This window comes from Papio anubis, chromosome 11 (genome assembly GCF_008728515.1).
Source record: "Papio anubis isolate 15944 chromosome 11, Panubis1.0, whole genome shotgun sequence".
Classification (NCBI taxonomy): Eukaryota; Metazoa; Chordata; class Mammalia; order Primates; family Cercopithecidae; genus Papio; species Papio anubis.
This window is the reverse complement of record NC_044986.1, coordinates 96,296,425-96,318,678: the sequence shown is the minus strand read 5'-3', so window position 1 is coordinate 96,318,678 and position 22,254 is coordinate 96,296,425. Positions and strand designations below refer to the sequence as shown.

General features: G+C 45.4%; 1 protein-coding gene across 4 annotated transcripts in view; it reads right to left on the bottom strand.

Annotated features, from left to right (window-relative positions):
* The window catches only part of JCAD (junctional cadherin 5 associated), a 103,770-nt gene that overhangs the window by 27,401 nt on the left and 54,115 nt on the right, over positions 1-22,254 (bottom strand). Inside the window, exons 1-2 of one of the 4 annotated variants that reach the window (XR_002524217.2) lie at positions 19,331-19,430; positions 7,273-7,612 (exon numbers count right to left, since the gene is read on the bottom strand). Coding sequence is in view for 3 of the 4 variants with exons in the window: in XM_021943159.2 (XP_021798851.2) it covers positions 7,273-7,553 (281 nt within the window). In the remaining variant the exon portion in view is untranslated. Of the gene's footprint in view, positions 1-7,272; positions 7,613-13,221; positions 13,265-19,330; positions 19,433-22,254 lie in introns of those variants that run through there. The other 3 variants (XM_021943159.2, XM_021943160.2, XM_017962641.3) reach the window with 3 other exon arrangements.

Below are 22,254 nucleotides of genomic sequence, written 5' to 3'. Positions count from 1 at the left end.
CCACGTACACCAGTGTGAACCCCACAGTGCCATCACTGACACAGAGAAAGACCAGCCTCGCTTCTCATTTGCCTTTTTCTAGCACCACTCTCGCTTTCATTTATTTATTCGTTTATTCAACAAATATTTATGGAGTATTTGCGGTGCCTCTGACCCACGGTTCTTCAGAAGCCAAGATGAGGGCTATGAGAGGCAGAAAAGGCGGTCACTATGCGTGGGTTCCTGAAAGCCTGAAGGACCCTGCAGCTGGGTCTCTGGTGATGACACCCTAGGGAGGCTGCCTAAAGGCCCCCAGCCCCCACAGCTGGTGCACAGCAGCCCGCCAGTGACACCCCCAGTCCACACCCTGTCCTTTATCGAGCACACAGAGGCACAGTCATCTTTGAGGCAAAGGGGCTGGACTGGAAGACCCACTCGGGTCTCTTTTGGACCCCGTCTCACATTCCCACCCTCAGTGTCTCTCCATGGGGCATTTCCTAGCTCTCGGACTCATCCAGTTCTCTAGCTGAAGGCAGAATTCCACATGAACAACTCTCCTCTTGGGGATGGCATAACCACCAAGACACATGAGGCCCTCGGCGGTGCTGCCGCTGGATCTTCCTTGTCATTCCAGAAGCCTGTGCCTCCACACCACTGCACTTCCAGAAGCCTCATGTTCAAGGGACACAACCTGCTTTTTAGTGGGGAAACTGGTGCTGGTAAAAGCCACATGGGGCACATGCGGGAGAGAGGACCAGTTTCCAGGCCCTTCTGGAAGTTTCCACACTTACGAACGAGACCAAGGAGAAGGGCATACAGAAGACAGTGGGGGAAGAGGCGGCCTGCCTCTTCCTAGTGTTCATGAGCATGCCAGCCCTCAAGAGAGACAGGCTTTGCCCCATAACAAGGTCAAAATACCAACGGCTAATGCTTAGGATGGGAAACAAGCGGTGAAAAGGCAAATTGTGTTTGTGGATTTATAAGTTTGTAAAAGAAAGAGGAACATAGAAACAGATGTTAAACTTGAAGCATTCTCTGTTTTTGGAAAACCCTTATAAGCAGGATATGATTTAAGAGAAGCTTTAAAAGACCCTGAAAATGAACTGTTTACCATATCCAGTAGCACTATCTAGAATGGATGTTTACTGATCAGATAGAAACCTCCCAAGATGAGGGCCCCAGACCACCACATCAGAGACTCTCCCTAGGTTGCTAAGTCTCTCATTAGTTACGACTGCTGCTGATGACAGGAGATAATTACAAGTTATTCTCATGGGTAACTAACAAAAAAATCTTACCCGAATTCCTGGGGCTATGCAGAGAAGAGCCAATTATGGTATAACTTTCAGCTTCAAACCTCTGCTATGTTAAGAGTATTTTACAGCTTCCTCTGATTATAATATTTCAAAGGAAACACATTAAGGAAACCCTGAGTGCCTGATAACAGCCTTTTACATATTTTAATGATCGTTAAGTATTATTTAGTTTTGGCTACTTGTATTTTAAGCATGCAGTTTCCTCCATGTGCAGATAACACAGTTTTTCCTCTTTGCCCACTTCCTCTTAATCTGTGTGTGTGTGTGTGTGTGTGTGTGTGAGAGCAGGCAAGCTTTGGACATGGCCTGTGGGTCTTTTCCTGGACCACGTAAGTGACTGTCATGCAAAGCCTACAGCCAGTTTCATCACTACACTCTGTTAACTGAGACCATTTAGGAGTGGGCTAGCATCTAGATGAGCTCTCCGCGGAGTCAATGACTTAAAAAGGGGAAAATGCCAAGTCTTTAGTGTTACTTGTCAAATGGTCTGTGAAGAGAACGTGTTTTGGGGTACACAGGCAGTCCCTGTGGCCTGCAAACTGTCCTCACCCGCAGCCCCTGCAGCGGGGAAAGCGCAGGCATCCATGCCTGGTCATTCCCTCCTCCCCATCCAACCTCCCACTCCCTTGTCCAGCCCCTCCCCTCTGATCGGAAGGGGCAGACACCCTAACCCAGACTCAAGCATCCACTGGCTGTCTAAAACTCAATTTTTTCAAAAGTTTCAACTAAGAGATGTGGGCAGTTGTCAGCAGTGGGTTCTGAAGCTAAGCCGTCAAGAGGAGCAAGGGTGGAGTCTAAGTCTCCGCCAGCCAGAGGTAGGGGGAAGCAGAAGCTGTCAGGGAAGGGAAGAGGAGCATAAACAAGTACCCGGAGACGCAGAGATGGGTGGCAATGGGGGACAGAGATGAATGAGTCCCCAGGGGAACAACCCACAGTCCAGGGGGACGCCTTCTCATTCCACGTCTAATGAGGCTAGCCAGTCTTTCTCCATTTCCTATGAATGGTCCTGAATCTCTCCATGAATCCTTACAACGACCCCTCCCTTTCCTTTCAGGTAGGTTCCACTTCCTACCTTCCAAAGGATCTATCAAGGAGGGAAACTCTACTGCTAGGAAGTCTTCAGCCCAGGGGCAAGGAAGGCCCCTGAGCCAGGAGTCCCACAGTCAGGCTTCACAGTCCATCTGCTGTGTTTTAAACGCTGGTAAAGTTACCAGTCATACGAACGATGGCCCAACACATTAACATGTAGCTTCCAAAAACAATTACTGTCTACTCATCAATTTAGATAAACTATGTACAAGGAGAACCAACTCTTGGTCCTTCTCCACTACTTACACCTAAGAGATTTTTAGCAAGTTCACATGATCCTTTGCCTTCCTTCACAACAGAATTGTCATTCTTCTCCTGTCCTAGATGCTCACTACTACTTGATCTGCTAATAGTGAAAGCTCAAAGCAACAGCCACCTCAGCACATTAGGAAACACGTATCCTGAATGCTCGAAAATCTCATCAAAGCTTCATATTTGTGTTTTTTTTCTTTTTCTTTTTTTTTTTTTTAAGTTTTACTAGATGTCCCTCGAGTAGAAAGGGAAAAAGACAAAAAAAAGTTTTACTAGATAGAGCTGGTCCTTAAATCAGAAACTCTGTTCTAAACTAATACTAATCATTAGAGGGTAAGGAACAGTCCTGACCATTCTCACCAGACAATGCTGATATTCCAGCTAAGCCCCAGATGATGGATAATCCTGCCTTCCATGTATGCTCCCTTTACAACGTCCACAGAAGAGCAGTGTTATGTGCATTATCTCGTGTAGACAGGTCAGGATGCAGTCTTTATAGGCCTCTCCAGACAGGAAAGGGACACAGCTGGGCTCTGGGAGCTGTCACACGTCCATGCATGCGAGGGAGAGGGTGGAGGACAAGGGACTGAGAAAAGACCATCCAGTGATGGTAACCCCAGGAGCTCACAGAATCAAGTGCTCCTTTCAAACGAAAACAGGCCTTACCTGGGGAGAGCTCAGCCAGGCCCAGCGCTGCTGCAGGGAGGCAGCCCCAAGGCTTCTGGCAGCCCAGGGTGGGTGGGGGAGTTGTGGCCTAAGCTGGGCTCCCTCCACTGCTGCACTGAGTGGCCATTGATGGCCAGTGACATCCTCTGGACTTTGTGTTTGCTATGGTTTAAATGTTTATTCCATCTAAAACTCCTGTTGAAATTTAATTGCCATTGTAACAGTATTAAGAGGCGGGGCCTTTAAGAGGAGATGAGGTCATGAGAGTTCCACCCTCCTGGGTGGGACTGGTGCCCTTATAAAAGGATGAGTTCAGCCCTCTCTTGTTTGATCTCACTCTCACTCTCTCACCTTCCACCATGAGATGACACAGCAAGAAGGTCCTCCTGAGATACCAGCACCTTGACCTTGGACTTCCCAGCCTCTAGAACAGTGAACTGATAAATTTCCATTCGTCATAAATTACCTGGCCTGTTAACAGCAGCACATATTGGATGAATGCAATGCTCTTCAGTTATAAGACAATAACCTTGCCAAAATGCCTAGGTCGCCACTAACCTGTCAGAATAAAACAAATTTTCAATCAGCCCCTGTGGCCTTCCAAACGACCTTGACCTCCATCTTTCCCAGGACATCAGTGGGGTGCTGAGGACTGGCCCAAAGTGTGGGGACACACTTTAAGGCAGCCCTCAACCAAGAAACTGCAGAAGAGGAACCCTCCTGACCCTTCCCAACCACGCTGATGGTTTCAAGTTGGACAGGGCTATCCTGGGCTCCAGGCACCCCCTAGACCGGGAGGCCAGCCCAGCAGAGGTCACTGTGTGGGATGGAGGAGGCAGCAAGACCACAGCTGTGCTTTTGAGTAACCAAAGACTGGGATCTGACAGCACCATTTATCCATCAGATTCAGAATTCACATAAGCCATAGTAGTATTGGCTTCTCTTATTATTATTATTTTTTTTAAATTTAAGCTGTTTACTATTGACACCTATTTACTTTGAAATTTAATTGCCATTGTAACAGTATTAAGAGGCGGGGCCTTTAAGAGGAGATGAGGTCATGAGAGTTCCACCCTCCTGGGTGGGACTGGTGCCCTTTAAAAGGATGAGTTCAGCCCTCTCTTGTTTGATCTCACTCTCACTCTCTCACCTTCCCAAAGCACTTTCTTTCTGATGGGGAAAAAAATTCTCCTTCATGCCTACCTTTCTGTTTCCCTCCAATTTTCAGTTCTCTATTGGGCACCTAAAAAATAAAGTCTTTCATTTCAACCCAGGGAACCTCGCAGCCAGTCTCTGAGGCTTGGGGCACTGGGAGGGATGTTTGCAAACATGTATGCATTTGCTGTTTCTACCCTAGGACCAACCTTCAATCCAAAAGCTACTCTACATCACCTAAGTGAATCGGCCAGTCTCCGCAACATGGACAAGAGGCCAGATCTGTCGAGAACTCTGTCATCTGTGTGAAAACATCCCAGGGCTACACAAGGCCACTTATCTGAGCCCTTCACTCAGGACGGAAAGAAAGGCAGCTTGCAGATCCGATTATGCCACAGTCCTCAGGAACCTGTTACCACACAAGGGGCTAGAAAGTCCTAAGCGAGTTGTGGATGAGGTTGGCAGCCACACTGCCCACACAGAATTCTAAAGGGGGTCTCTTGCCTCCCACCGTGCGACTCAACTCTGATCCAGCCCCTCAAATTTGAGGGAGACCCCACATAACCTACATGGTCCATCTGCGGGGATTCCACAGCCCTGTCTTTACTTCATTAGAAACCGACCGTTCTGCTTTTCAACAGTTGCTACAATGGGGGAAAGAATAAATTGAACTCATGAGCATGTATTAAATAACCATATATGCCCAGTACTGTAAGACTCTGTACAAGAAACAAAAGAGATACGAGACAAGGTACAATCTCAGTACCTTGAAATCCAGGTTGGAAGATACGGATATACTCAGCACAAAACTAAATGAAAAACAAACAAACAAACAAAAAAAAAACAAGGACCAGTTTGTGTGGTAGTCATTAAGGTTATCTGAACCCTCAGCCAACTCACCCATAAGCTCCCTCTTCCAGCTCCATGCTGGAAAATGGTGGTCAAGAAAGTGAAGGCCTTGACAGTAGTCGACTGAAGTGTGAGTTCTAAAGTGCAAGGTGAAACAGAAACAGCTTCCAGCCCCTTCTTCATTGTGACTTTTCCCCCTGAGCCTGGCTCCATCAGTGCTAACTCCTCTGGCCCCTCGCTGGAGAAGCAATCTGACTTGGCAACTTAAACCTGCTTTCACTACGCTGGGCAAAAATGAGGGCTCTCACCTTTGCTTTTCTCCAATAATGTGTTAAGTGCTCTGACTCTGAAACAAAATCCTTCCGATTTTTGCCTGAAAACTGTCAACCGACAAGGAAGGTCCTTTCTCTGCAAGGGTGACCTCTAACCATGGGAGGCGAGTTCGTTCCCATCAGACTTGCCCATTTTGTGTGTTTGTTTCTCTTAAAGAAAGGTCCTTGATTCTGTCTCCGTCCCTCATCCATATCTAACTGCTGACATGCAGTTACATAACACACTCTGTGGACTCACAGCTCTTCCTCCCCAATCTGTGCCTGGTCCCAGTGCAGCACTAAAGGCAAATGCAATGTTAGGAAGGGATGACAAAGGTTTCCTCCAGGTGGAAACTGCCTGAGAGAGGGCTTCAGGGCTCCTCTCCCAGCCTGGCTCTGTGGCAAGCTGCCGAAATTCTTTTTTTTTTTTAACCATCCTGTTCCCCTAGCCAACCCGCCCTCTCTTTTTGTTGTAAGGAAACACCCACAGATGCAGCTGTATTCAGATGGGATCCCACATTAGGGCCAGTGTGTGTGCAAGGAAAAGATAGGTCAGAAGCCAATGGAATGATATGAATATACCAGAAGAAAGGTTTTGTCTTACAAACTGAGGGGAATACAGACCCCTTTTCAACTCTCCGTAACCTGCAAAATGTTGAATTGTGTCAATAACAAAGCCAAATACACTGTGAATGGGTGCGTGGTTGTGAACTAGCTTTTATAAAGTTCTAAAATGACTCCTAACTGAGGCAAGATGAAGAGATTACAAGGGAACCAAGCAGCAGAGTCCTAACACATGGCATTTAGCATGATAGAACGTGTTTACTCACTGCTATTTATTGAAGGCCCATTATGGCAAAGCCCTGTGCTAAGTACTGCTGGAACACCCTGAATATCTCAGTGGAAACAAGTGATCTTGGGCTGGGCGTGGTGGCTCATGCCTCTAATCCCAGTGCTCTGGGAGACTGAGGTGGGAGGATTGCATGAGGCCAGGAGTTAGAGATCAGCCTGGGCAACACAGTGAGACTCTGTCTCTACAAAAAATAAAAATTAGCCAGGTGTGGTTGTGTGCACCTGGCCCAGCTATTCGAGAGGCTGAGGTGGGAGAATCACTTGAGCCCAGGAGGCCAAGGCTACAGTGAGTTATGACTGCACCACTGCACTCCAGGCTGGGCAACACAGTGAGACCCTGTCTCTAAAAAAAACAAAAAGTGGCCAGGCACGGTGGCTTACTAATCCCAGCACTTTGGGAGGCCGAGGCAGGCAGATCACGAGGTCAGGAGCTCGAGACCAGCCTGACTAACATGGTGAAACCCTGTCTCTACTAAAAATAGAAAAATTAGCCAGGCGTGGTGGCGCATGCCTATAATCCCAGCTACTCAGAAGGCTGAGGCAGGAGAATCACTCGAACCCTGGAGGTGGTTGCAGTGAGCTGAGATTGTGCCACTGCACTCCAACCTGGGCAACAGAGCAAGACTCCGTCTCAAAAACAAAACAAAACAAAACAAAAAAACAAAAAAAAAGTGTTCTTGTGTCTAATACCATTTATCCCTCATTGGCCCTGGCCAAACATAGAGTTGAAAGAGTTTGCCTACACATCACCCACTGCTAACTCCTGAGTCAAAAGAGAATGGTGGGTTCACAGTGAAACTTACCCCGCCTCTGAGGTTCTGGAAGCAGAAGTGCTCTGGGGCTCCCCAGGGCCTCTCGGTGTGCTGCGGCGGCTTTCGGAGTCACTCACGTGTCCTTTCCCCGTGGACGTCTTACGATGTGCGAGGGCCGCAGGGCCATCCTCATGCCCATTCTGCAGGCCCTGGCCTGCTCGTGTCCCAGTCCTCGCTGCCTGGCGCCCCTTAGGGTTATCCTCGCGTGGTGCCGGGAGGTCTCTCGACGGTTTGTATCCATGAGAGATCAGGAGGTCTTCTACACTGTACATGATGCCCAGGCTTCAGCAAAGCTCAACCGCTGGAACCATGGTGGTGGCAGGACCCAGCACTGCAGAACAACAGAGAGCTCTATTTGTGACCAGGTCTCCCTGAGGGTCAGTCTTACACCTCCTCGTCCCGTGGTCCCCCCACCAAACCAGACCACGGTGATGGACACAACACAGAACCTGCACAGAAAGAGGAGACACAGGGATGGCTCTGCCTGAAACTGCTCTCCATTCTATTCATGTAGAAAGTGGGTGTGGCTCTGGCTCTAGAGGACGTCGTGGAACCCTGAGGACCTCACCCTTCGATGGCTGCCTCTGGTAGAAGAGCATGTGGCACGGCGCTTAAGCAGTGACATCAACACTGTCCACCTTCCCCTTGTCCCACTCACAAAGAGCAGGCGGAAGGAGTGTGGACGAAAAAAATACAGATCTGGGAGCTGCAATGACTCCTTCATGTTTCTAAAAAGAGAAACTACCAATATCCAGCTTAATCTCAGGACATGCCCCTGCTTTCATCCTGTAGACATACCTTTCTCTACGAGAGAGTGAGATCTTTAATCAACACAGTCATGATATGCTTCAGCGGAAGCGACTGAAGCAGCAACTGCCAGGGCAGCCCCTCCATGGCAGTTAACTAGCAACCAAAAATAGATTTTAATTCTTTGGGTTCATGATGAGAAAACAAACAACACACTGATCAATCATACACACCCAACTCACTATACAATACCAAAGTTCTCTTTTCCTTATGAAAGTTTTTTTTTTTTTTTTTTTTTGAGATAGAGTTTCACTCTTGTTGCCCAGGCTGGAGTGCAGTGGCATGATCTCGACACCCTGCAACTTCCGTCTCCTGGGTTCAAGCGATTCTCCTGCCTCAGCCTCTCGAGTAGCTGGGAATACAGGCATGCGCCACCACGCCTGGCTAATTTTTTGTATTTTTCGTAGAGACAGGGTTTCACCCTGTTGGCCAGGCTGGTCTCGAACTCCTGAACTCAGGTAATCCACCCACCTCTGCCTTCCAAAGTGCTGGGATTACAGGCATGAGCCACCACACCTGGCCTCCTTATTAAACTTTTATGAATCAAATTTCTTTCTAGTAGATCTTGGGGAAAAGTTTTTGCATCTCTCAGCCAAGGATGTCCACACCCAAATCCTGCTATAGTACCTGAATCAACAGCAGCAACTTCCTCCAGTGTAAGCTGCACAAAACGAGAGTGCCCACAAAGAATGAAAATGGGCAGAAACCCACCTGAAAGCAAAAGAGGTAGAGCCGCCCTGTTTATTCCTACATGAGGACATCCCTCTTCCTAAGTCTTCCCTTTGATGATAAGGCGTAAGACAGATTGGTCAGCCGGATCCACCCACCACTGCTTCCACGAGGGCTGATGGTAATGCTGGCCTGGGTGAGAGGCACACAAAAGCCACAAAAGCCAGCCCCACCAGAAAAGCTCAGCCAGCTCCAGCCCCACTTTGCTGGTGGACGGAAATAGAGTTGCTGCAGCCATGGCGAACAATGGCCAGGAAACGACTGCTGGTCCATGTGCAGGTGAAAGGAAGATGCCTGCAGCATGTGCTTCCTGTCACTGGGAGCTCTTACTTGGGTCCGTTGCACAATTCTGCTGTGCCTGTCCTCACTCTTCATCACCTGCTAGATTACAGTAGGGAAAGTCTCGCCTGTCAGCATGGAGAGTACCAAACTTTGAAAGTTGATAATTTTCCATTATGTCCCTATATTTTATGGAAGCTGACAAGCTCTGGCAGCTACTGTACTAGTAAAAAAATCTCCATAGCAACTCTGCCACTCCTGACACTCCTACTGCATGTCTTTCGGGGAGTTGTACAACTTGGGTCATTTGCTTCAACAGACAAGGAAGGACCAGAGAAGCAAGAGTTTGTTCTTCGACTCAACAGAGCAAGTTCCACCATGTGAGCGATTATAGAGGAATGAGATCCCATCACAAGCAAAGGGCTTCAGGAACACAGAGTCAGGCTTTAGGGCAGGGTCTTTGGTTTGTTTGACACTTTATCCCCAGCAACTTGCACACAGTATGCACTCAATAAATACTTGTTGAGAAAATGCACAAATGAGAGACAGAACTGTTTGAGCTAGGTTTTGAAGAATGGTTAGGAGTTCATTAGGCAAAGAGCATGTGTATGTGTATGAGAAGGGGAACTGGCATTTAAAATAGATTATGAGTAGAATTATCCCAAGGGTAAAGAAATGAGGCTGGGCACAGTGGTTCACGCCTGTAATCCCAGCACTTTAGGAGGCTAGGTGGGTGAATCACTTGAGGCCAGGAGTTTGAGACAAGCCTGGACAACATGGTGAGACCCTGTCTCTACTAAAAATACAAAAATTAGCCAGGCATGATGGCAAACACCGGTAATCCCAGCTACTCAAGAGCCTGAAGGAGGACAATCGCTTGAACCCAGAAGGCAGAGGTGGCCATGAGCCGAGATCATGCCACTGTACTCCAGCTTGAGTGACAAAGCAAGATGCTGTCAGAAAGAAAGAAAGGAAGAAAGAGAGAGAGAGAGAGAAAGAGAAAGAAAAAAGAAAGGAAGAAAGGAAGGAAGGAAGGAAGGAAGGAAGGAAGGAAGGAAGGAAGGAAGGAAAAGAAATGGCTTAGTAACAGAATCCTGGCAGCCTAGAACAAAGTCCCCAGGCTCACTGGTTCAACATCACACACAGGGTCAGCATCACAGTTAAAGTTAGCATTAGGTCTCACGACACTCAGTTTCTCTCTCTTACTATGCTGGGCTCTTTAAAATAAAAGCAAATTGCACTGTACTCCAAGTGGCCACCAAACACACTGAGGAACAGGCATGTGCAGCACACAGCTGGTTGTGCTACAGTCCATTTGTCAGAATGGCAGAGAAGACATAACCCTCACAAAACACAGATGTGGGGCATTTTCTTCCTGGGGCTGGATAGGTTGGTCCAATATGGCTATGTGTTTGCATGGTAATTATATTTAGTAAGAATATCTTTCAATCGTAGTTAATGGATTCTTCCCTCCCCCGCAGCCCAATAAACTCTTCCTCTACAAACTCCAAGGAAAAACCTGAACTATAAACCCAGGATTGCAGCACACATGAAATCTAATAACATCAACTATTAATGACCATCTGTAATGTGCTAGATTCTGTACTGGCACACTTTCATTCATTCTATGCTTCCAGCAAACTTCTCGATGTAGACAGAAACTTCTCCATTTTCACAAGAAAACTGAGGCTGACAGTCCAAGGTTACACAGCTTGTGTTAGATCCAAAGTTTGAACTAGATCTGTCTAGCTTCAAAGTTCAGGCTACTAATTTAGGTTCACCCATCTATATTTTCTTCCTTAACATCAAAAAAGTTTCCTAATTTACCAAATAATCCATGAACATAAATAAGGAAAGATACAAGGCATAGTGGCATTAAAATTAAAAACCATGTATTTAAAAGGAAAAAAATTCTCCTTTATTCTCTAGGAGCAGGATGACTCTTCTAGATGACTCTTCTCACACACCACACACACATGCACATACACGCGCGCGCGCACACACACACGAATTGATGCCTCACTTGACTATAACGTCTTGATGGCAACGCTGGTGTTAATGTTTAAATGCTCAGTAATATTATTCGTTCTCGAATACACCATGCAATTGCCTTGTGACCTTAACAGACCTCTTTCATCATTTGGGGTTTTGAGCTTTTCATAAATAACATGAGGCTATCATAAAGCATGCTGTATGAAACTGAAATGCATATATAATAAGTGGGAGATGAGTAACTTTAAAAAAATAAATTCTTAAAGAAAAAAAAAGTCCTATATAGAAATAGCCATTCTTATCTGCAACATTAATAGAATTTGGACTTAATTTGAGTAGACAACAGCAAACCACAAATGGGTTTGGGCAAGGGAAATCTGGCAGGAAAGCAGAGGACTAAAGTGGATAGAGCGAGAACAGATGGGGGACCTGTAGTTACAAGTCCTTTCTATTGTAACATGCACAGGGGGCTGGCAGAGGGGATAAGAAAAAAAAGGAATAATAAGAGTAATTTTCAGGAGAAGAAGTACAATGGATTTTAGCCTCAGTGACGAGGATAATGATCATTCCATTAATAGAAATATAGAAACTGGAAATAATTGTTGGTTTGAGAAGATGACAGCTCATTTGATTTTGATTTAACCAACCTAGTCTCACAAAATTCTCTTTTCCCCAAATCATCATCAAATGGATTTTCATCAAAGATTAATTATGTGTCCTTCCAAAGAACCTGAATAAGACCACTTGTGCAGCGATCTTATTGCATGGCACCTTTTCAAAGTTCTTTAAATATTAGCTCTATGGTGTCTATTCAAATGGAAGGGATTATAAAATTAGGAAGTTGCTGTTAACCATCCACTGACATTGAGCATAGGGCTGGGTTACCTCCCGCTTTGCTGTTGGGATGAGTGTCTGTTTCTCAATGGTGCATGGTATTTATCTGTGAGCTGAATCAAGCCTGAGTCACTGCACAGGAGGAAAGGAGAGAACCCTTTGGGTCTCAGTCTTCTCCTGAAAGAGTAAAATGAGAAGGCTGAACTAGAGGTTCTTTAGAGTCCTTCTAGCTCTAGGGAGCAGCCCCCTTTCTCTAGCCTATTCTCGCCTGTGATGAGCAGCAGGCATCGAAGTCAGCTGCCCCAGGAAAAAAGAGTACAGCTTGTGGCCATGACACAGGCAGGGCTAAATAGGTCATCTGAAGACAGAACCTCTGACCTTGGCCTTATTAGCACCTATGCAGAGGCCACCCAAAAGAGCAGAGATAAATGGCCACCCACTGAGGAAAGGAGTGGGTTGGGGTAGGCAGGCCAGAAGCGAAACATCCAGCAATTCTCCATCCCAGAGTGCAGGTGCTTCACACTTACGCCAGTGTAAATTCATCAGGGCACTTGTTTTACATTGGAAGTGCCAGGCACTGGGCTGAAGAATATAAAGACAAATAAGACCCCATCAGCACCCTCCCTTGCAATGCTATGGTCTACACGGTATTATTTCAATTATGGATTCTCTCATCACTAAAGGTTGAGACTGGCGAATGAATGCCATTTAACAGGTACCATCTTCTCCCTTTCCATTTATAAAAATAAACATTTTAATTCTCATATTTACAGTTACAACGCTCAAGACAGTGAAAGGAAACAAAACATTAAGGAACTCATTAAATCAACCAGAGCTTTTTTTCCTTTTTAAAATTGGCCTAGAACACAAACTAAAAATTAACTTTAAAAAGAGAGACAAACATACTATTAAAAAGATGAAAAGCATGGTCATCCTCACCTGTAATCAAAGAAATGCAAATTAAACCAAAATGCCATTATTCACTTATGAGATTAAAGCTTTTAAAAAGCAATGCTTGTTGTTGGTAAGGGCATGAGGAGCTACAAGGGTTCTCCTGTTTGTGTGTGTATAAATGGGGGTGGGGTGGGGGGTGCAGGCTATATGTAAATGAAAATGAGTATTTCTCTTCTTAAAAGTGATTAGCCAGGTTTGCTGGCTCACACCTTTGATCCCAGCACTTTGGGAGGCCCAGGCAGGCGTATCACTTGAGGTCAGGAGTTCGAGACCAGCCTGGCCAACATGGTGAAACCCCATCTCTACTAAAAATACAAAAAATTAGCCATGCATGGTGGCGCTCACCTGTGGTCCTAGGTACCTAGCAGGCTGAGGAGGCAGGATCCTTTGAACCCGAGGCAGAAATTGCAGTGAGCGGAGATTGTGCCACCACACTCCAGCCTGGGTGACAGAGCAGATACTCTCTCAAAAAAAAAAAAAAAAGAAAAGAAAAAAAATTATTAATATGTAACAAAATCTTTAAACATCTGAAACCCTATGAAATAATCTCACTTCTTAGGATTCATCCCAATGAAATAATCAGAGATACACATAGTTTTATATAAGGATCTTTATCCAAGTTTTAATTATAATAACAAAATTAGACTAAATGTCTAATTTAGTAAAAAAAAAAAAAAAGAAAAGAAAAGAAAAAAAACTTCTGGGCCAGGTGCAGTGGCTCACACTTGTAATCCCACCACTTTGGGAGGCTGAGGTGGGCAGATCACCCAAGGTCAGGAGTTCGAGACCAGCCTGGTCAATGCAGTTAAACTCCGTCTCTATTAAAAAGACAATAAAACTTAGTCAGGTGTGGTGGCATGCGCCTGTAGTCCCAGCTACTCGGGAGGCTGAGGTGGGAGAATTGCTTGAACTTGGGAGGCGGAGCTTGCAGTGAGCAGAGATCGTGCCATTGCACCTCACCCTGGGCGACAATCAGACTCCATCTCAGGAAAAAAAACAACAACAAAAAAATTCTGGTGCATCCACATGGTGGACTATAATATGTATACACACGCATAAAATTATGTTTTCAGGTATACAACAGCACAGGGAAATGCTCGTGATACCATACTAAATAATAAAGACAGGATACAGAACCCTATATTCAATGTCATACCAAATTTGTTTATATACATATGTACTTGAAAGGGGAAAAAACACTGAAAGGAAACATACCAAAATATCAGCAGAGGTATTGGACTCTGAGTTAGTTTGTTTGTTTGTTTGTTTGTTTTGAGATGGAGTCTTGCTTTGTCGCCCAGGCTGGAGTGCAGTGACGCGATCTCAGCTCACTGCAAGCTCCACCTCCTGGGTTCATGCCATTCTCCTACCTCAGCCTCCCCAGTAGCTGAGACTACAGGCGCCCGCCACCATGCCCAGCTAATTTTTTTGTATTTTTATTAGAGACAGGGTTTTACCGTGTTAGCCAGGATGGTCTCAATCTCCTGACCTCGTGACCTGCCCACCTCGGCCTCCCAAAGTGCTGGGATTACAGGCGTGAGCCACCACGCCCGGCTGGACTCTGAGTTTTTAAAAAATTTCTTGATTTATACTTTACTGAATCTTATGATATTCTGTCATGAAATGTATTAGGTCCAATCATATGAAACTGTCATTTTGCATGTCAAAAATAGTCAAATATTGACAATTTCATATACTTACTATACTTAATATTAACTTCATATACTTAATATTAGCTTAAGTATATATAACAACATACATAATATACACATTATTATATAATGTTAATATAACAATATTGTTTCATCACCAATCATCATTATTCATAACTTAATATATTACCAACATATTACATAACTTAATTAAGTTATATATAACTATTTCATCATCAGAAAAACACTTTCATAAATGAAATGCTGCTTAGGTTAGATTAGGAAAACGCATCTTTAAAAATATGTTATGTAATTGGAAGACTCAATGACAATAAAAGAAACATTGAAGAAAAGAAAAGAATAAATGAATAGTAAATTACATAAGGCTCTAGTATATGGTACATGTGCCTTATCTGCCAGAGAGACTCTTAACCTGTTTTCAGGGAGCCAAAATCACATGTGCTGCTGAAGAAATCTAAGTTACAACCAGCATTGTAAAAAGGTCTTAATTAGACATTGTTACTCCTCTAAAAGACCTAAAACTTTTCAGTTGTATTCACTGACATTCCATGCTTAAGATGTAATTGGTCCTTCAAATTGTTGGCAGTTCAGTGTAAATATCTTTTCAACTGACAACATTTAGGTCTAATGCTATGATTAATATATAACAAAGTACTTTCTTTAAACAAGAGGTAAATCACCAAGACATAAAACAAACCAGAATGCAGTATGTTGCTAACTGACACGTAGGTTTTTAATGCTTTCCACAGATTTTTTCCTAAGGGTAGAATTGTGTATTTTCCTATGAACAATAGAATTGCTATTTCCCTTTCCAGTCTTAATTATTAAATAACGCAACAGTTCCAGTTGAAGTCCTGGGACACCAAGTTCTCACAGACTGCTGTTACCATGCCACACGTGTGATGACCAACTCTGCCAAGGCACTCAAGTTGTCAAAATCTCACAAGATGTAAAAAGTCATATTTAATCTGTGAAGTAATCATTTTAGGAGGACAACCTTAGCTTTCTTTAAGGTGACAAAAAAACAAATGAGTTGGAAAACTTGGGTCTAAGATCAAAAGGATCTCAGAACGTTAATCTCGCTGGGGTGGATTGGTATTAAGGCATTTGTTCAGAAAAAGAGAAAGAAAAAGAAAAAAGTCCCCAACATTATGCACTGAATTTTTTTCCTATTATCTCTTCTGACTCCTCTTTTCTTTCCACAACTAATGTGAATACACACACACATGCACTTACACACATACACTCTTTCTCCTGTCTTCTCTTTCATCTCTAAATTCTGTGTCACACAATTATTGCTTTGGCTAGCAATATTTTTTATGAGACCCTAAGTACCTCATGAATATTTCTGAAAGATTAGAAGTCATTAAGAAAGGACTCAAACTGGATAAGATTTTTAAATCTTTTGGAATTTTTGGCTGTTTGCAAAAATAGCTGTAAAACATTATCATAGGATAGAATTTTATTCCCTTATCATCATAGATGTCAAGCTCCACATGTAAAGATACCTTAAATAGTCCATTAAACTTACCCTACTTTTGGTTTTGTTTTTAAATATCTTCAGAATTAAAAAAAAAAGCCAAGTCTTTATCAAAATGTTCGACTTAAATTATTTCATATAATCTTTACATTTTTATTTATTTTCTATGTACAAAAGTCATGTAAAGTGATTTCAAAAGTAAACACTGCAAAATTCAGTGCTTAAGTAAAAAGCAAAAGTTCCTAGTAATCCCACTGTGCCAAGAGATAACCAGTAGCAACAATCTGGTTTCTGTTTCTCCAACTATTCTTCCTACACAGACAAGTTGCTTGCTTTTTTTTTTTTTTTTTTTTTCCTTTCCTTCTTTGGAATATATCTTGGTGCTTCTTCCTGACAGTATCTAAATTCTTTCATTTACATACAGAAAAAACAAGCTTTACAGGTCAACTATAAAGATAACCAACAAGCACAAAACTCTAAGGATACTTCACGATCTGATAATAAATCTGCCAGGCTATTTAGCCAGGCTATTCCCAAGCGTATGTATAGAAAGTTGTTGGGAAAGATATTTAGTTCTAGATAATCCAAATTTTTAACAAGACACCTTCAATTCAAATCAAGATAATTGAGGTTTTAGTATCTGGGGGAGGGGTTCCTGTATTTTTCTAAACACCATTTAGTGTTTAAAGAATATATCAAAGCCCAACCTCTCCCCTCCCTGCTGGCATTTGTAAGTCAGTGGACCTCAACATTCCTTCAATCAGCAGGCCCTTGAAACAAAGCACAAGAGCAAGGTTTTAATGAGAGAGATAACCCCTTCTCATCCAAAGGGGTAAAAACAACATCTGTTAAAAACTCAAGTAAACTGCAGTAATGGGTTCAGCCATAGGCCCAGAGGACTTCAGAGACAGAGTCTTTGCTTATCAAAATAAAAACCACAATAGAACAATTGTTTCACTCCAACGCTCTGTGTTCTAAACTCTCTCCAGATTAATTAGCATGGAGTTTCGCCAAGCTCATTAAAAGAAAAACTCCGGACTCCTAAGGATGACTGGTGTTTACTGTCCTCCCAAACTGGCCAGTGAGAACCTGGGGGAGCCACAGACTTCTGGGCTTTCTGTACTGATAACATTTCTAGGATTTATTTTTAAATTGCATGTTAAAAATTAGACTACAAGAATCTTTTCATATTTACTTTTTTTAAGTGAAAAAACTGGTCCTTATTTATTTTCCTTGTATACCTCCAACCCTGTTACATTTTATAGCTGCCGAACAATAGACCACAGGCTTCTGGAATCTGTGACCACTCAGATGAGTTATTAGATAACCCTGATGACTTTGTCAAGTCGTCCAGAGCATGTGGACACTCAGGCCAAACTTCTTTTTTCCTGAAACAGGCTTTCTCCACCCACCCAAATCCCCTAATTCTCCTGGGCCTGCCAAGGGCCTGACCTTCCAGTCTCTGCAGCAAAGGGTGAAGTTTTACAGGAGAAAGGCCCAGCAGATTAAAGGCCTCTGTTCAACAAATATTTGCTCGCCCACTCCAGGCGGACTAACAGTTTGCTACATACTACATGCCCAGAGTGACACTTAGAGACTTTAGGAAGCTTGTTAAGCTGGTGACTAAGAATCAGACACCTAATGTCAAGGTAAATAATTAAGTCCCAATCCACAGAACCTTATGGAAAACCAAACGACTTTACCAAACTCCCAATTTCACACGAAAACCAACACAAGTCCCATGAAATAGAATCTGCATATGATTTCCAAAAAAGCCTGTATGCATCCTTGCTTTGCTGGGTGGTCTTAAAATTCTAAAATGAACTGACATTCCCAAAGTTTTACCTGTACAGCCCATGACCCTCAGTTTACACCATGCAGACTGCCTTTTTTTGCCAGAGCATTTCTGGCTGCCTGAATCCTACCCGTCAGGCCCCTTCCCCCAAATCTCTGTATTTTGCAACCCTAGCCCTCAATCTCTGGGATGTCTATTCCTTGTAAATCTGAAAAGACAAAAGGCTGGAGAAGGAAAACAAGTTGTGGGAGAAACATCACATTAAACTGTCAGGACAGGAAACCCTGGGAGTTGTGTGGTCTGCACTGCCCCACCCCTCTCCCCAAGGCTAAGACCAAGCTACTGGATTTGGGGAGGGAATGAGGACACGTGAGGCGGGTGGAGTGGGTGCGGGGGTGGTAGAGTGAGTGTGGGTGTGGGGAGGTGATGTGCCCAAGCTAATTCCACCAAGGCCTCTACTCCTGAAGCGCGTGGATGACCAAACACCAGGGCATGCCCAGGTAGTGCTGGCCTAAAGTTCTCATTTTTATTTTTTTCTTCAGTAGTGAAATCACAGCTTCTTTACAAACGCCCAGAAGAATCCCAGGCGCTCCGCTTCTTGATAGGAAGCAAGAGGGGCCCGTTTAGCTGCTAGTGCTGGGCCCCACTGTGGCCAGGGCATCGAGGTAAACCCTGGCGTTTTGGGGGTGAACGGACCCCGACTGGAGATGGGGGAAGCAGAGGGTGCCCGCGGAGATCTGAGCGCAGAGACCCTGGGTGGGCGGGCTCCAGATCCCATAAAGGAGCTGATTAAGGGGATTTACAGCACTCCTAGGCAGGGCTCCTGCCCTTCTCCCACCCCACGCGCAGCCCGGAGCCGCACTCGCTGGGAGGCAGCCGCGATTAGCGCCCTAATCCCCAGCGCAGACCGCGCAGAGACCGGAGCGGGAGCAGAAGCGGGAGCGGGGCCGCCGCAGGAGCCCCCACCGTCCGGGGCAGTCCAGACTGCCCGGACAGCGTGGGAACTGGGATCTTGGGGACCCAGCGCGGCGGCTGTCAGCTCCGGGGTGAGGTCCGCGAGGTCGGGGCGCGAGGGCGCGAGGGCGCGGGAGGGGTTGGACACAGGCTGGGGAGGGCGACTTCGAGAGGGAAGTGAGTGACCCCGGCCCCCCAGGCCTTCCGCGCGCCGAGCGGCGACGCGAGCGCTAACGCCAGCCGCGGCCCGCAGTGCCCGCCCCGGGACCCCCACGCCCAGAGCAGGGCACCTGAGGGGAGGGGACACCCCTCCCGGGCTGGCAGGAGCCCTCCACTCCGAGGCTGCGGGGCCAGGCACCGTGCAGGGGGCCCAGGCGGGGCTGCGACTGGGGGTGCGGACACCCCCCACCGCCGGGGTGGCTGGGACCGGAGCGACGTCCCAGCTTGAGAAGTTGGGGGGAGTGCGGGAGGCTGTGGGTGAGGCCAGCGAAGCGCCGTGGGAGCGGCCCTAATGGACGGTGGGAGCCAGGAGGGTTAGACGCTGGGACTTACCGAGCGGCTCCCTCATGCCGCCTCGCGCCGCCGCCGCCGCTCCGGCCGGCCGGGAACCAGCGCGACCCGCCCCGCCTGCAGCCGCCGAGGCCGAGCATGCCCGGAGCACCGCCGTCCGCCCCGCCCACCGCCCGGGCCCGCCCCGCCCACCGCCCAGGGCTGCCTCCTTTGCGCTGAGGGCGGTATCCAGGCCAGGATCTTCCTAGGCTTTCGGGGGTCTGCCCGCGTGGGTCCCGCGGAAGGCACAAGTAGGCTGACCACCCTTCCCTCTTTTCTTGTCACTTGGGTTTGGGCCACGTCAACCCTGTGGAAGTGTCCAAAGACACACACACTCTCACAGATACACACAAAGCAAACATATTCATATACACTCACAGTTACACACAAACACACAAAGATGTATGCAAACACACTCATATACACCCACACACAGATGCACACAAACACACTCACAGGAAACAGGCACACACACAGATACAGGACACACAGATGCACACAAACACACAGTCACAGACAAGTGCACACAGACACACTCATATACAGTCAGACGCAGGTGCACACAAAAACACCCATACACAGTCACACACAGATGCAGCCAAACACACTGGCACATATACATACATACGCAGGAACACAGTACAGCTATACACACACACACACAAACGCACCCACATAACACATTGATATTATGAAGAGAAGGAAACAGTGATGGTGACAACAGCTTGAGATATACTTCTTAAAAAAAAAAGTCTTCAAGTCAACTAATGCGCTGGAAGCCACCTTCAGATCAGCTGGCCCATCCTCTCCTGTGGCAGAGGAGGAAACCGATGCCAGGAGTAGGATTTGCCTACAGGGCAGGGGTAGGAGGGGAGATAGGAGGGCAGTGGGAGAGTTCAGACCAGAATGAACGTTTCCTGACACCAAACCCACTCCATGTTTCTGTTACAGCGGGAAGGGGCAGAAAGATTAGACTGCTGCCTGGGTGTGCTCAGGGCAAACGTTTTCATAATTTTGGAAGGCAGACAGAAGACAAAAAATGTGAAATATTGCTGATGCATTGGGGAGAGACAGGGAATATTAGTTAAGTCCACCTAGACAAAACATGGATGGCACAGCGGACTGGTGACCTTGCCAAATGAGTTTTCAGAAAACTACTTAGCCACATCATGATTTTAGGACCGTATTTGCTGTCAAAACACCAATAACTAACGTTTTTTGCTCTATCACCATGTCTCAGCCCTTCCTATGCATTATTTCTTTTAATCCTCATCACAGTTTGATGATATGGGCATCACTTTACAGATGAGGAACAGGCTCAGGGAAGGGCACAGATGGCAAGCTGCAGAATCTAGCCCAAGACCCTTGCTCTGAACCACCAGAGCAAGGTCGTTTCTTTGTTCTCTTGAATTGTATGTTCCTCATGGTTAGTAGCAACATATAATCTAACAGAGCATAAAAGCTAAACACACTATTGCTGGAAAATAACGAACAATGTAATTGAGTGTTGTATTGTGCATTATCGGGAGTGCATGGGAGGAAACCAGATGGCGGTGATGGGAGCAGGCAGCGTGATCAGGGACTCGAGAGCCACGTAGCTCGGGTCCTGGGCTTGGCTTCTCTGCTACTTTCTAGATGTGATACTTTACTCCTGTTAGCCTCACTTTCCTCTCTAACAAAGTGGGGTAATGATGGTTTGCATCTCATAGGAGAGTCATGATAATTCAATGAGATGATACCTTCTTATCACTTAGTTCAGGTACATGTAACAGTGAAGAAAATGGTGGCCAGGCATGGTGGCTAACGCCTGTAATCCCAGCACTTTGGGAGGCCAAGGCAGGCAGATCACCTGAGGTCAGGAGTTCGAGACCAGCCTGGGTAAGATGGTGAAACCCCATCTCTACCAAAAATACAGAATTAGTCGGGAGTGGTGGCAGGTGCCTGTAATCCCAGCTACTAGGGATGCTGAGGCAGGAGAATCACATGAACCCGGGAGGTGGAGGTTACAGTGAGCCAGGATTGTGCCACTGCACTCCAGCCTGGGCAATAGAGTGAGATTGTCTCAAGAAAAAAAAAAAGGAAAGAAAGAAAGAAAGAGAGAGAGAGAGAGAGAGAGAGAGAGAAAGAAAGAAAGAAAGAAAGAAAGAAAGAAAGAAAGAAAGAAAGAAAGAGAGAGAAAGAAAGAAAGAAAGAGAAAGAAAGAAAGAAAGAAAAAGAAAGAAAGAAAGAAAAAGAAAGAAAGAGAAAGAAAGAAAAAGAAAGAAAGAAAGAAAGAGAAAATGGTAGCTACTACCATTAGCACTTGCACTGCTATTGCTATTTGGGTTGGAGCCACCAGGGAAGACTTTGAAGGACAAGTGGGCTGTGGCTAGGGGGAGGCACAAAGGCTGGGGAAATAGGATTCAACAAAATTTAAAAGATAAAAAAGGAAATGCAGAAGTTTTTTTTCTTTTTTTTTTCTGGGGAGTCACAGTTATTAACAGCAGTGATATTCTTGTCAAAAAAGCATCATTCAATGATGGATTGCTTCTGTGATTTATAGAATTCCTGTTTCTCCTCAATTTGCCAACTCAATGAAATAACTTTGTGCTGGGGTGGAGCACCTCTATGTGCCCAGCATGGTGCAGACACCTAGGGAGTCAAGTATTCCTGCTAGAACATTTATCAGCCAGTGAATTGATATTAGGATGTGTTTTCCCATAGAACAATGTCATATTGTTGGGTTTCTGGGTCAACCCCATGGAAGTTTTATAATGTACCTAAGTGCTGCAGAGTTGCAAAAAAAACAGAGAAGAGTTGCAGTAAATCAGAAAACAACGCTGATTCAATGCTAGGAGCTAAGCTAAACCAAACCAAATCAAGTTTAATAAGAAATTGTATTTTAGCAGAAAGGCTGGCAAAGGCAGATTCGATTAGGGGAATGTAAT